General features: G+C 34.1%; 3 protein-coding genes across 7 annotated transcripts; 2 read left to right on the top strand and 1 right to left on the bottom strand.

Moving 5' to 3' along the window:
* Positions 1-19: 19 nt before the first annotated feature.
* LOC144854371 (uncharacterized) lies at positions 20-2,121 on the top strand. The gene is made up of 2 exons (XM_078712320.1): positions 20-288; positions 1,545-2,121. Exons 1-2 carry the CDS (start codon positions 159-161, stop codon positions 1,970-1,972), a joined length of 558 nt encoding a protein of 185 aa, XP_078568446.1. The 5' UTR covers positions 20-158; the 3' UTR covers positions 1,973-2,121.
* A 508-nt stretch (positions 2,122-2,629) lies between these two features.
* LOC144853544 (IQ motif and ankyrin repeat domain-containing protein 1-like) lies at positions 2,630-8,285 on the top strand. 5 transcript variants are annotated; one of them, XM_078711241.1, is made up of 13 exons: positions 2,630-2,668; positions 3,134-3,222; positions 3,518-3,682; positions 3,930-4,094; positions 4,255-4,475; positions 4,750-4,846; positions 5,300-5,439; positions 5,679-5,823; positions 6,345-6,459; positions 6,595-6,694; positions 6,992-7,126; positions 7,431-7,559; positions 7,678-8,285. In XM_078711241.1, exons 3-13 carry the CDS (start codon positions 3,629-3,631, stop codon positions 7,835-7,837), a joined length of 1,461 nt encoding a protein of 486 aa, XP_078567367.1. In that variant the 5' UTR covers positions 2,630-2,668; positions 3,134-3,222; positions 3,518-3,628; the 3' UTR covers positions 7,838-8,285. The 5 variants fall into 5 exon arrangements, with proteins under 5 accessions (XP_078567367.1, XP_078567368.1, XP_078567365.1 ...); XM_078711242.1 differs by having other exon boundaries at positions 2,634-2,668; positions 3,522-3,682; XM_078711239.1 differs by having other exon boundaries at positions 2,634-2,842; positions 3,518-3,643.
* Positions 8,286-8,665: 380 nt separating this feature from the next.
* LOC144853545 (putative thiopurine S-methyltransferase) lies at positions 8,666-11,946 on the bottom strand. The gene is made up of 9 exons (XM_078711244.1): positions 11,856-11,946; positions 11,297-11,408; positions 10,766-10,858; positions 10,390-10,522; positions 10,219-10,271; positions 9,694-9,768; positions 9,513-9,601; positions 9,295-9,336; positions 8,666-9,033 (listed from the first exon to the last, which is right to left on the bottom strand). Exons 2-9 carry the CDS (start codon positions 11,395-11,397, stop codon positions 8,909-8,911), a joined length of 711 nt encoding a protein of 236 aa, XP_078567370.1. The 5' UTR covers positions 11,398-11,408; positions 11,856-11,946; the 3' UTR covers positions 8,666-8,908.
* Positions 11,947-11,988: the final 42 nt, after the last annotated feature.

The raw sequence follows: 11,988 nt of genomic DNA, 5'->3' as shown, positions 1-11,988 counted from the left end.
TGGCCACATTCTGCAACACACCACCAATCGTGACACAACTGTAGTATTAGTGAATGTGTACTCACATCTACGAAGTTAACAACCCTATACGACGGGGCTAATCACACACAATCGGTGGTACTACTCACATTTTCAAAGTCACAGAATCCAGAGAGAAGATGACAGTAACATTGTTTTTTCTACTATTTGCGGTAAACATAGCTTGGGGTTGTAATCCATCTTCCACACAGACGACAACATCATCACCAACAGAAGCAGTTGCATCTGATGTGTCTACTGTTAGTCAGGGTAAGTTAGGTGAAAGTTATTATACAATTCAATTTAACAATTAATTGAGACATATACATTTTGAGAAAACGTTAATTCTAAAAACCTAATATTAAGCTAGCTCAGTTAAACTTACTATCGTGCTGCTCATTTTTTAAATTCAATGTATAAGTCAAAAGATAAGTGGTAATTTTCCCGTAAAGATAACCTTTTTGCGCATAATTTCGCAATTATTTTGTTGTTAAAGAAAGGAATAAGAATACTGTATGTAAACAAATATTTGAGTGTCTTGAAATATCCTCCTTCCTTGCTCTTGAAAAAAATGGTTTTGTTTATATACTTCTTGTAAGGCACGCCTGAACCCCGTTAGCAGGAAATGTAAATATTAAATTCATGAAAGGAAAAAGTAAAACAATCATCTAATAATGCTTTTTTTTTCTTTTTTTTTCCATTCACAAAATCATAAACATACTAAATAATGTTCTTAATAATTTCCTGCCTAAAGTATGCGGCTCTGATGACCAAGAAGTCTGTTTTGTTTCTTTTTCTTTTGTTGTCATAACTCGGCTTGATGCCATGACTCTAATACAGTGATTACTAAAGTTGTAATAAATAGGCCTACATTTAAAAAAAGTAGTTTTCTAACTTGAAGTTTGACGGAACAGTTCAATTATCGCCTTCTTTGTTTTCGATAACTAGATTAATATCCAAGGGTAGTGAACTTTTACAAACAAAAACAAATTAATTATCAATTCAAATCTCAAACTTATACAATATGTAGAGAAATGCAATGAAATGGATATGATGCTAGGATACGATTGGATAATTCGATAAGGCCTTATTCAATATCCATGTGATTTGATTATTGACGGACATTAATAACAATATTAAGGAGGGTGGCTGGGTGACTGTTGCAATTCCACTAGCTTAACGATAACAATCACCATTCTAAGAACTATTTTACATGTCTTGCCTTTAACTTGAATTGCAATTTGTAATTTGCTTTTTTCCGTTGAACGTCTGCTGTCTGTATTGAAAGTTACTGAGAACATTTCGCAACCCTTCAGTGACTATTATTCTGCCTGTCTGTCGGTCTGTCCGGTTTAACAAAGAATAAGAGAGTGTCAGGTGGTGATATAGTTTGCGTGTGCCGTTGCGTCACATTTCTCTATTAGACACCTAACTGACTATTTATAGCATGATTCGGTTTAATGTTTCTTTAATTAATCCGTTCTTTTTTTAATAATAACAATCATTTTTATACGGTATTATTTCAGAAGACCGAGGTAGTTTCTCAGTTGGAGAAGTGGAGTTCATAGACTTGATGTGTGGTATTCCATGGAACAAACGACTCAGACGATCTCTTCCAAGCCCAAACGAAGACCCCACCAAACGGGGACCTCCCCCAAACCCAATCGACGAGTTACGCCTCACTCACAGCATGCTTACTTTCCGCGGTAAAGTGTTTGAATGGGGAGTGCTGCCGCTTTCGCCGATATCCCGGAACTTTGGTTGGATGGACAGGAAGAGTGAGAGCAAGTGTATCTCGTGGGACGACGCTCCTCGTGGCACAAGCAGGTGCAGCCTGGAGGAGGCAACAACATGGGCTGAAAACTACCACCTGGTGGAAGGAACCTACAACCTATTGCTCAATAACTGTCATATGTTTGTTAAGAAGATGATAACGTTTTTAGAGAGTTGTTAAGAATATTATATAGAGCGGAGAGGAATACATCAATGCCTCTAACCACCTGTGGACGTTATCTATAGTATTAGTTATCGATGTTATATAAACAATAATTCAATAAATGAATTTAACATAAGATGTTTAAATAAATGCTTGCCGTTTGCAAATTTTGAATTTTATTATTATTGTACTTGGCTATCTATGCATACAAATTATGTTTCATAATAATTAACGAAGATCAAGAAGAATCATAGACATACATGACCTGGTCACATATAGGCCTAAAAAAATTGACATAATTAGGGTGCGGCCCTGGTTAGCATTGAAGCTAAAATGATAAATGACTAACAATGAATTATAAAGTCTCTTGCACTCGGCGTCGTTGCGTAATTACGTCTGGGGGAAGCATAACATTATTTGCGTTGTGCAAGCTTGGTTCCCACTTTAAGACGTAATGCAATTAGTCACGTAAGCACAACGCAAGTAACAACCACAACGCGCGCGATATAGGCCGCTAAATATTAAAGTGTTATTATATCACTGATCTACCCTGAATGGTACAATAATAATGGGAATTCCACAATACCCCATGAACGCAATGGAATAGTCCAGTCGGATCCATTCACAGCAGAACCGTTGTTGGATATTGAACCTGACTAATAGATCCGGAGAGGCAAGGATAGCAACCAAAAAGCGTCACAAAATGGCGTAACGGTAAGGTGCTAGTTTTGTGTGTTCTCGTCCGTGAAAAGTGAAGCAAATTCTGCAAAATGCCTCCAAAAAAGCCAATAACTAAACCTGTATCTCGTCAAACAAAAACTTCTCAAACAAATAATAAGAGCATTGCAAACTCAAAAAGTCCCGTGGCAAGTGTAAATCAACAAAAAGGTAGGCTAGGCCTAGCTAGGCCAGCTGCTGCAGCGGCATAATAATAATATGCAGCCGCAGCAGGCAGCATGCAGCAGAGGGGAGTGAAATTATTATGGACCTCTCCCCCACATAGCCGGCGGACGAGAGAGTTGATAAGCCCAGGCCTAGTAGGTTTGGTTGATAGTCCTTCTATAACTGTAGGCCTGGGATGAGCAATCACATGCCATTCTTTCTATTATTACTGAATTAATTGCTAGGCCTATCGTCCAAAAAACAAAAGTTGCAGAAAAGTTTATTCTCTTTTTTCAGCTTCAATTTCAAAGAAAACTGCTGTCAGTAATATTAAAGGCAAATCAGTTGGAAGTAAAAATAAGGCTGGTACAAAAAATACAAATAAGGTAATTTAAATTACTACCCTTCAAAATGCTGCATGGTGTTTTTATTTGTTAATTATTAATATCAAACTTTATATAAAATTAAAAACACAAACTTGTAGTTGTACTTGTTTGAATAAAGTTATAAGGTTTTACAGTATATTACTGTATATTTTAATTTACAGATAAACCTAGTATAACATAAAACTATTGTCTTTTTTAGTCATATATTGTAAAGTAATTTTTATATTTCCAATTTGTTTATATATAATGTATAAAAAGATAAATAAAAAAACATTTTATGATTAATTATGGAAAGACAGCTCCCAAACAACCAGCAACAAAGAAAGGACCAACAAAGCAGGATTTGGCAGCAATTGTCATTCAGAAATGGATAAGAAGATTTCTAGCAAAGAAAAGGCTTGTAAAGATGAAGAAGGAGAAGGTAGATTATGAGGAGTTAATGGAAAGGCTAGAAAAAGAGGTTATATCATTCCAGTTTTTTTTTTATTTTATTCAGTTCACAACCGATGAAACCTCCACTAACAGGTTGAATCTAAGCATAATAAACTATAACAATATATACATAAATTCAATTCAATCTTTTGAATTTTATGCTAATGTGCGCTTCCCAGTTCAAAAGTTGTGAAACATTTAATGAAAATGGTTGATAATAGATGCACGTGTATGGAGATAATTTATATTTTCTAATAATTATGTAAATATTACAGGCATTTGTTGCCATGGTTAAGAAAGAGCAAGAACGAGCAGAACTGGAAAGAGAAAAAGAGGAAGAAATTCGAAGAAAAAAGAAAGCTGAATTAAAAAGAAGAAAACGTTTTTTGGAGGCAGCATTTGATGGAGACACAGATGAACTTCAAATCATTGTACAAGAGGTTTGTTGTCATGAGGTTATATTATAAATATATATGGGCATATCAATACCATATTTGGGCACATCACACACACAAACAAACTAGTTTGATAGTATAGACAGCGCTTTACAAAACAAGTAAACTAGGTAATGGAAAATTAGATATTCAAATTGTTCTGTAGGTAGAAGATGAACATAAGAAAAGTAACATTGGCAGCGATGTGATTGGGCAAGCAGTGCGGTCACGTGATCTTCTCAACATCATCGATTGTGAAGATGCGAATGGGAACACTGCATTGTCTGAGGCTGCAGGTGGGGGGAATGCTGACACAATACGGTATCTGATTGAGAAAGGTGCAAATGTTAACTCTCAAGGCCAGTTTAAAAGGACACCATTGTACAGGTGAATAGTAAGATTCTTCACAATAGAGTCAGCTTATTATCTTCGCACTGAGCAGGGCCGTAGCCAGCATGAAGCAGACAGCGCGCCTCGTCTAAAATTTTCAGTTTTTACCACCCACCCCAATCCCCCAGCACAGCTTGTCGTATTTTATATGATAATTGTATATAAAGCATCTTTGCCTCGTCTGTTTTTAACCTTTCGCTACGGCCTTGTTGAACCACAGTATCTAAATCTGTTTTGATCGGTTTATTTGAAATGTTGTTTGTTTTTGTAGGTGTGCATTTGGGGGCCACCTTGAAGCATGTCAGGTGCTTCTAGAATGTGGTGCTGATCCTCGTCTCTATGCTAGTGACGGTGCTACTCCTGAACAGGTTACTTACTTTATTCTGTTTTTGTTTAATTAAGTATCTCAAATAACGCGTTTGTCAGTGGTGTAACACAGAGGCCTGAGGCACCAGGTTTAGGACCCTAAGTGGCCCTCCAACACTGGAAGCGTTTTTAGCCCTTTTCGACATATTTTATTTTAATACCTGTTTTCTTCCTCTGAGCCCTGCTCAGTGGCTCCCATAAGCTCTGGGGCCCCTAGGTTTAGCCAGTGAGCACTCATAGCCGTTACGCCACTGATGTTCATATTGTATTGTATACTTTAGGTTTTGTTTTTGCGTTCCATAATGCAAATAATTATTTTAGTGTAGTGAAAAACTGTTGATGGAGCAGAAAAAGAACAGTTACTCTGTTTCAGGCCTCATTCCTATTACTTGCTGCTGATGCAGCTATGTACTACTTTGCCAAATAGATATTATTAAATGTGATTGATATTGTAGATTGCATCAGTGGATGCTGTAGTGAAGCTGCTCCAAGGGTGGGATATCACACAAACTGAACGACTTCTTGAAAAGATTGAGAAAGTAAATGATGAACGAAGAGAGAAGGAAAAGAAAAAAAGAGAGGCAGAAATGCAAAAGTAAGTATGACACCCTCCTTGCTATAGTTTGACAGCTCTTGTCTCTCTCAGTGCTACCTTTTTATTTTTCACTGAATGTAATAAATAAATACTTCCAGAATAATAATAAATGTTCAATTTTCCAACACTGGAAGACAGGTTATCGATTACATGCATACAGCTAAACAGACTTCTTTTGTAATTTTTCACAATTTTCTCAATCAAAAGTTCATTTTTTTATTTTCATTTTTACTTTTCAGACTTGAGAAGCAAATAGAAGCTGCTGAGAATGATAACAACATCAAACAAAAGTTACTAAAGAAAGCTTATGAAGAACTTGAGAAACGTATAACAGAACATGACAAATGTGCCCTATCAGGTCACAAAACTGAGATAACTATACAGGTACTAAAATCACATGTGACATGCACATCTAAGTACAAACTCAGGTTGTGGATTAGACAATGAACGCTTTAAAATTCTAGTGTCCCCGTCTGCAAACGACACAATGTAAAATTTAACTATTACAGATGCACAGATGAAACATAACGTGTTATGTGATAAACATATATTTATTTATTTCAACTTTATTTAGAGAGGGTGACCCTTCCAGCTGAACTCACTGGCCAGCTGATATCTAGGGACCCTCGTTTAAAATGATAAATGTAAACATGTATACAGTAGGCCTACATTAACGATAAAGCTTGGTTCCCACAAGGACGCAACACAAGGATGTAAGCGCAACGCAATTGAATTGGCCAATGACAAGCGACAGTTTGGATAATCCATCGCTTGTGATTGGTCAAGTTACTTACGTTGTGCTTACATCCTTGCGTCCTAGTGTGAACCAAGCTTAAGTAGAAGAGCCAGACAAATGTTGACAACCGGGTTTGAATATTTATAAAGGAACAATGTTGAATGTTTAGGTTGTGCATGATGCGGAGCATGAACTTGAAATGTGCAAGATTGCCGCAGAAGAAACTAGAGACAAATTATCACAATTGAAATTAAAGAAAAGAGAGCAAAAACGACAAGGACAGGGTAAGTAGAATTTTGAAGACAAAAATAAGCTAAAATATTAATTTAATAAGACCTTTCTTGTGTTTTTGTTTTTTAGGTTGACTTTAAACCGTTCTCAGTTTCTGCTCTTAAATACAAGTTTTTTTTCTTTACCAGATCTAGAAGGAGTTGAACTTCCAGGAGTAAAAGTTAACATCAAGGAACTAGATGATGTGTTAATGAGAGATGTAGGAGGCAAGATGGAAGCTGATGGCAGGTAGGTTGTCATCAAATAAACTTGTTAATCCACCTCAGCCACATAAAATCATCTTAACAGTAGTTGTGTGAGTGACATGATTTCAGTATACTGAATACCAAAAAGCTTTATTTGTCCATTATCATAATAAAATAACAATAGAAATTCATCTTAAAAATTGGAAAATATTAGTACGATAAAAAAACAGACATATATATAAAATATAAACAAAAAATTACACACATTATTGTTAAAATTTGGAATTTAGAATACGATAAAATGCATTGTTTAAAAGTATTATATTTTGTTTATTTTTAGATGGCCTATATTAATTGATAGCTCAGATCGAACCAGTACATTTCTTCGTTACCAAGATACAAACTACCTACATGCCTTAAACCCATCTAGAATGCAACCAGAGATGATAAGAATGGCATTACTTGGCGCCCTCAGGTGTGTGTTTACTATCGACGTCTACACCACATGACTATGCAGCTATTGAGTCTAACAGTCATTCTGCATATGGTCAAAATGTTTCTGAGCATGTGCATGAAAGGTGGCTATTAAGAATAAATTGCTAGAAGGGAGGGGATGTGTTCTACTGTTATCTCTGTGTTTAAGATAATTAGTATGGCTTTCCCAACACATGTTTCGATACTACAATTGATTTTGGTTTGTTGAAGTTTTGACTCTTTCATAATTTATTCACCATATTTTTTATTTCACATACAAATTTTTGTTTGATTTATTGTTGCAGGTATGGCAAGCCATTTGTAATTGATATGCAAGAAGTTGACATGTTTGAAGCGTGTGCACGACGATTTGACGAAGTTAGTAAAGGACTTTTAGAAGATGTTATCACAAAGGAGATAATGAAACCAGAAAAGTTAGTATCTAGTGCAGCGTACTTAGTTCCCGATTTTGATTTTAACTCAAAAGTTTGGTGGTATAATACATGATTTAAATGATTGATTCTTTCCAATATTTTGTTTTTTTTATTTAAGGTATACAAAGCTTATCAAAGAATCTGATGGCAAAGAATATAATTCAGACCAGTTTCTTGAATCAAGAGTAAAACGTTTCAAGTTTGTGGTTGTCGTGAAAATGGACCCATCAGATGAAGCCATGCAAAAGATGTATCCTATAAGGATTGTGATTGGCTGAAAAAATAACTGAGCAGCGGCGAGTAGTCATTTCAAAATATTACATTACAGCTATAACAAATACTTTAAAAAAACTCAAAACCGAACTTTCCTGTGTTTTGACACAGCAAATGTTTTGTGAGTTTCTGGTTTTAGAACAGTCAACTGTAGGCCTACAAGTACAGTACACAGGGGCGGATTCAAGGGGGCGTGCCCAGTCGGCCCGTCCGTAGAATGTGTGTGATGAATGTGACTTTTGTATTTTAACTATTTTTTAAGTTGAATGTCATTTTCTTTTGATGTTATACTGATTATACTAAAGCACTGTACATAATACTTGATTACTTCCAAGCTGACCAGGTAATGTGTCGTTTTTGAAAAATGTGTGTATGAATTAATCCGTCCATTTTATCTGTGTTATTTTATATTTGTAGAAATAAAGTGATATATTACTCCTGTTTATTTGCGTACACAGTGCTTATATTTCTTCATTGGTGTTGTCATGTTCAAGTGGAATCGTCAACATTCATGGTAATAATACTGTTTTTTTTAAGCGCCAACATCGGGCATTTTCACTTTTTTACGAAACTTCATCTCAAATACAGTTATGACACGCAAAGTATGCACAAATTCTTTTTTACAAATATCAATCCTAGACTAACTCATCTAATACGATTGATACTACAGTAGTTCATATACATTTAGCCAAAGTAATTTAATTTTTTGTCTATTTTTCTTCTAATAAATGTTGTATAAGCCACCTTAAATAGCTGAATTTCATTCACTGTTGGTTGTGATTGGAAAAAAAACCCCAAACGCATTTAAAATATATAATTTTTATTATAATCAGTCTAGAGTAACATTAAAATTAGCAATAATTTTTACATGAAACATCAAATTAAAATATTTCTATCATATAATGACTAAGTGAACATTTCCCGAAAAATGGGTAAAAAATATTTACAATAGTATCTATTAATTTTATCTAAAAATTTAATAAAATATCTGTTTACATCTTGTTTATAAATTCAATTATTATTCAATGTATGGAGTCATAAGACATTGTCAATATAAAGTAGGTTCATTTTTTTTTTCACCTAGTCTGTGTGACAAGGTGGAGGATTCCATAACAATTTGAATCTGGGGAAAAATCATAAGCCTTCAAGAAGTTGTCTGGCATCTTATATCGAGATACCAACTCTACTTTGTACTGGTCACCTACAAAAATAAAATATATTATTAAGATAAAACTTGTAATGAAGTAGTAATGTAACTAATTTGAAAGGGAACATGTATTTATATACATTAACATGGGTGTAGCTAGAGACATGGGTGGGTTGTGTCAAAAAGTTGAGGGTGAGTGAGAACAAATGGACACAATTAGGGTGGGTGCAAGGTCTTACAATAGCATTTAGTGGGCGGGGTAGATGACATTAAAGGTGGGTGTCCCAACTCAACACAATTACATTCCAAACTCACCAAAGATTGTTTGAAGATCTTCTGTACTGAACATGTAAGGCCCTTAAACAACATCAAATAAATATGAATAAATTGACTCATAGATTACGGTGACACTGCTGCAGTATTTATAGTATAAATCCAAAGACATAGCTTACTTCGTATTTAGGTCCTTGATTGTCGGTAATCAAAAACTAATGAAAGACTAGGAAGAATAAGATAATATGCTGATTACTTACCAAATTCTACTTTACTTTTGTCATATGAGAAAGAGTGAATAAAATATTTGCATTCGTTGGCCATTATTGACGTCAGAATTTTAGCATAGCTAAAAACAAATAAGAAAAAGTCACATATGAACTGAAGACAATAATTATGAATTATAAATTAATAAAATGTTGATTGCTATGTGTACATTACCTTGATCTGTCCTTATGGTTAATGGCCTCCAGAGATCCACTGTCCCAAATACAGTCAAACTTTCCTACAACATCCCTGCAAGTAAAACAACCATCTACTATGTACACAAGTACTGTATTTTAAGTGTGATGAATGCGACTCATTTTTTATTTTAAATATTTTTTAATGTCATTTTCTGTTGATAATGTTATTTTATATTGGTTATACTAAAGCACTGTAATGGTTTAATGGTTTTAAATTTATATAGCGCAAAATACAAATAGTCTGTGTGTGCTGTTTAGAACAAGTGTGAAAATGTTGATGTAAAATAAACCACAAATAGCCTAAGAAAACCGAATAAATTGACCAAGACAACAGAAAAAAAGTCCGATAACGGAATCTCACATCACCACACTGTTTCACTAACTTGTCAAGACAAGCTAGCTATTTATTCACCAGTGTCATAGTGATGTGAGCATCTGACTATCCTGCCTAACAAACAATAAAATGAATAAAAATGTATATGAAAAAATACATAATACTTACACATTGAATGTGTACAAGTCACACTGGTATATCTCAATACTCCCATCAGTAGCCTAGAAATAAATATGATTTGATAAAACACTCAAAAGATTCTTAGCTTGGTGATTAAAAAGATGCTTGGCTAATCCTGTCAGAATTGTTTATTTCTCACGCCAAAAAGAGTGTTTTTACCTTATATATTTGTGCATTTTCAATGTTCTTAACTGATTCTTGAATAAACTCAATATTGTTTGTTTTGAAGAATTTCTTTATAGCAACTCCTGAGCATTCTAAGCCTGTCACTTTGTGTCCTCTATCAGCTAACCTATGGTAAAATTCATTGCAAACTATCACTCATTTTTGTTTTTTTTTGTTATGATTAAACAGTGTCCTTAAAGACTAGGGACAACTAATCTTACAATAACTAAAACAATATTTTAAAAAATTAAACTAAAAATCAGAATAGTGTATATACTGTAACTCTACAAAATGTATTGCTTTAATTTAATGTATTTAAATAAAATACATGGAATATGTAAATTTAAAAAAACCTGTCATCACATCTAACCATTTCATATCCACAGAGGTTCCACAAAGAGGTACAAATATTTTGCAACTAGATTTTTCTGCTGTCAAAGTATCAATGTTTGCAACCAGTGCTCTGCCAACAAATTATATAAAAAGTATTGTTATTTTACAACATTAAAACAAGGAAATGCTCATGAGTTAAACAAGACTGTTGAGTGTATATTGCAATATATATATTCTCTTTATTTCCAAAAAATACTGACCAATTTTACATCTCAGCCAAATGGCCAATTTGCAAGTAAAAAACATGTAAAAAATATTGCATAAAAATGTGTAAGAATTAAGACAACATTAAAAATGTAAAATTTTTATGAAAAGATAAAAAATAAAAGAAACAGAAAGAAAACACATCAAAAGTTTAAAAAGGCAAAAGCAGTCACAAGTCAGCATGTAAGTGTTTTTAGTAAAAGGTTGGCTGTTATAAATAAATAATTAAATAATTTGGGCCCGAATTTGGGTAAACCCTGCAGGCATTTCTGTTCTCTTAAAAATAAAGTTTTAAGTTTCATACGGATGAGGTTCAGATATAAATGTACTATCATGTCCAGAGGTCCAGGAATTTGTCCAGTCTTCTGTTGTCATTACATACTCCTCATCCTTAGCAGTAGCCATCTTAGTTTATTCTGAAAAAAAAGGGAGAATTACTTTTTAAGTAATTTCTTTCTAATGAATAAAAAGTAAAAAAAATACTATTATTGCTCTTTATAATTTATAGTAAAGTGAAAAAAAGAAGATCATTGATTGCACTGTACCTAGCCTAGTGTAGTACAGAGAAGGCAGGGATGCTTGAGGCAGTTACTTAATTACTTTAGTATACTAGTAGGCCTACTATTAATGCTAGCCTAGCTAGCTATAGGATAAAGGCTTAAAACGCTACCTAGCTAGGAGGTCTAGTGCTCTAGTTATATAGATAGAGGTTATATAGCTATACCTGTAACCTAGCCTAGGCCTGGCCCCACCCAGGCCTAGATAGATAGAGGCCTAGCTAGGCCCTAGCTAGTTTTGCAGCCTGCTTTTATTTAATGTATTCCAGCCCAGATTGTCTTGTCAATATATTTATAAATACAAACCTAATTTCCTATGAGTAGGCCTATAATGCTATGGTGAGTTTTATTGCAGAAAATCTATAAAAAAAAAAAGCTGTAACTCACAACAACACTAGTTGAAGTTCTATATTTCCCAGGGACCAAAAAGTAAACAATG

The sequence above is a fragment of the Antedon bifida genome, chromosome 10, assembly GCF_963402885.1.
Source record: "Antedon bifida chromosome 10, ecAntBifi1.1, whole genome shotgun sequence".
Classification (NCBI taxonomy): Eukaryota; Metazoa; Echinodermata; class Crinoidea; order Comatulida; family Antedonidae; genus Antedon; species Antedon bifida.
Note: the sequence above shows the minus strand (reverse complement) of the source record. Positions and strands in the feature narration are given on the sequence as shown.

Coding starts and splice junctions, on each gene's coding strand:
- LOC144853545 (XM_078711244.1), bottom strand. CDS start 11,397: ATGGCTACTGCTAAGGATGAGGAGTATGTAATGACAACAGAAGACTGG. Junction 10,523..10,765: donor ACCTCTGTGGATATGAAATG/GTTAGATGTGAT, acceptor ATTTTACCATAG/GTTAGCTGATAGAGGACACA. Junction 9,769..10,218: donor GACTTGTACACATTCAATGT/GTAAGTATTATG, acceptor TTTTACTTGCAG/GGATGTTGTAGGAAAGTTTG.
- LOC144853544 (XM_078711238.1), top strand. CDS start 2,725: ATGCCTCCAAAAAAGCCAATAACTAAACCTGTATCTCGTCAAACAAAA. Junction 7,127..7,430: donor GCATTACTTGGCGCCCTCAG/GTGTGTGTTTAC, acceptor TTATTGTTGCAG/GTATGGCAAGCCATTTGTAA. Junction 7,560..7,677: donor GAGATAATGAAACCAGAAAA/GTTAGTATCTAG, acceptor TTTTTATTTAAG/GTATACAAAGCTTATCAAAG.
- LOC144854371 (XM_078712320.1), top strand. CDS start 159: ATGACAGTAACATTGTTTTTTCTACTATTTGCGGTAAACATAGCTTGG. Junction 289..1,544: donor TGTGTCTACTGTTAGTCAGG/GTAAGTTAGGTG, acceptor GTATTATTTCAG/AAGACCGAGGTAGTTTCTCA.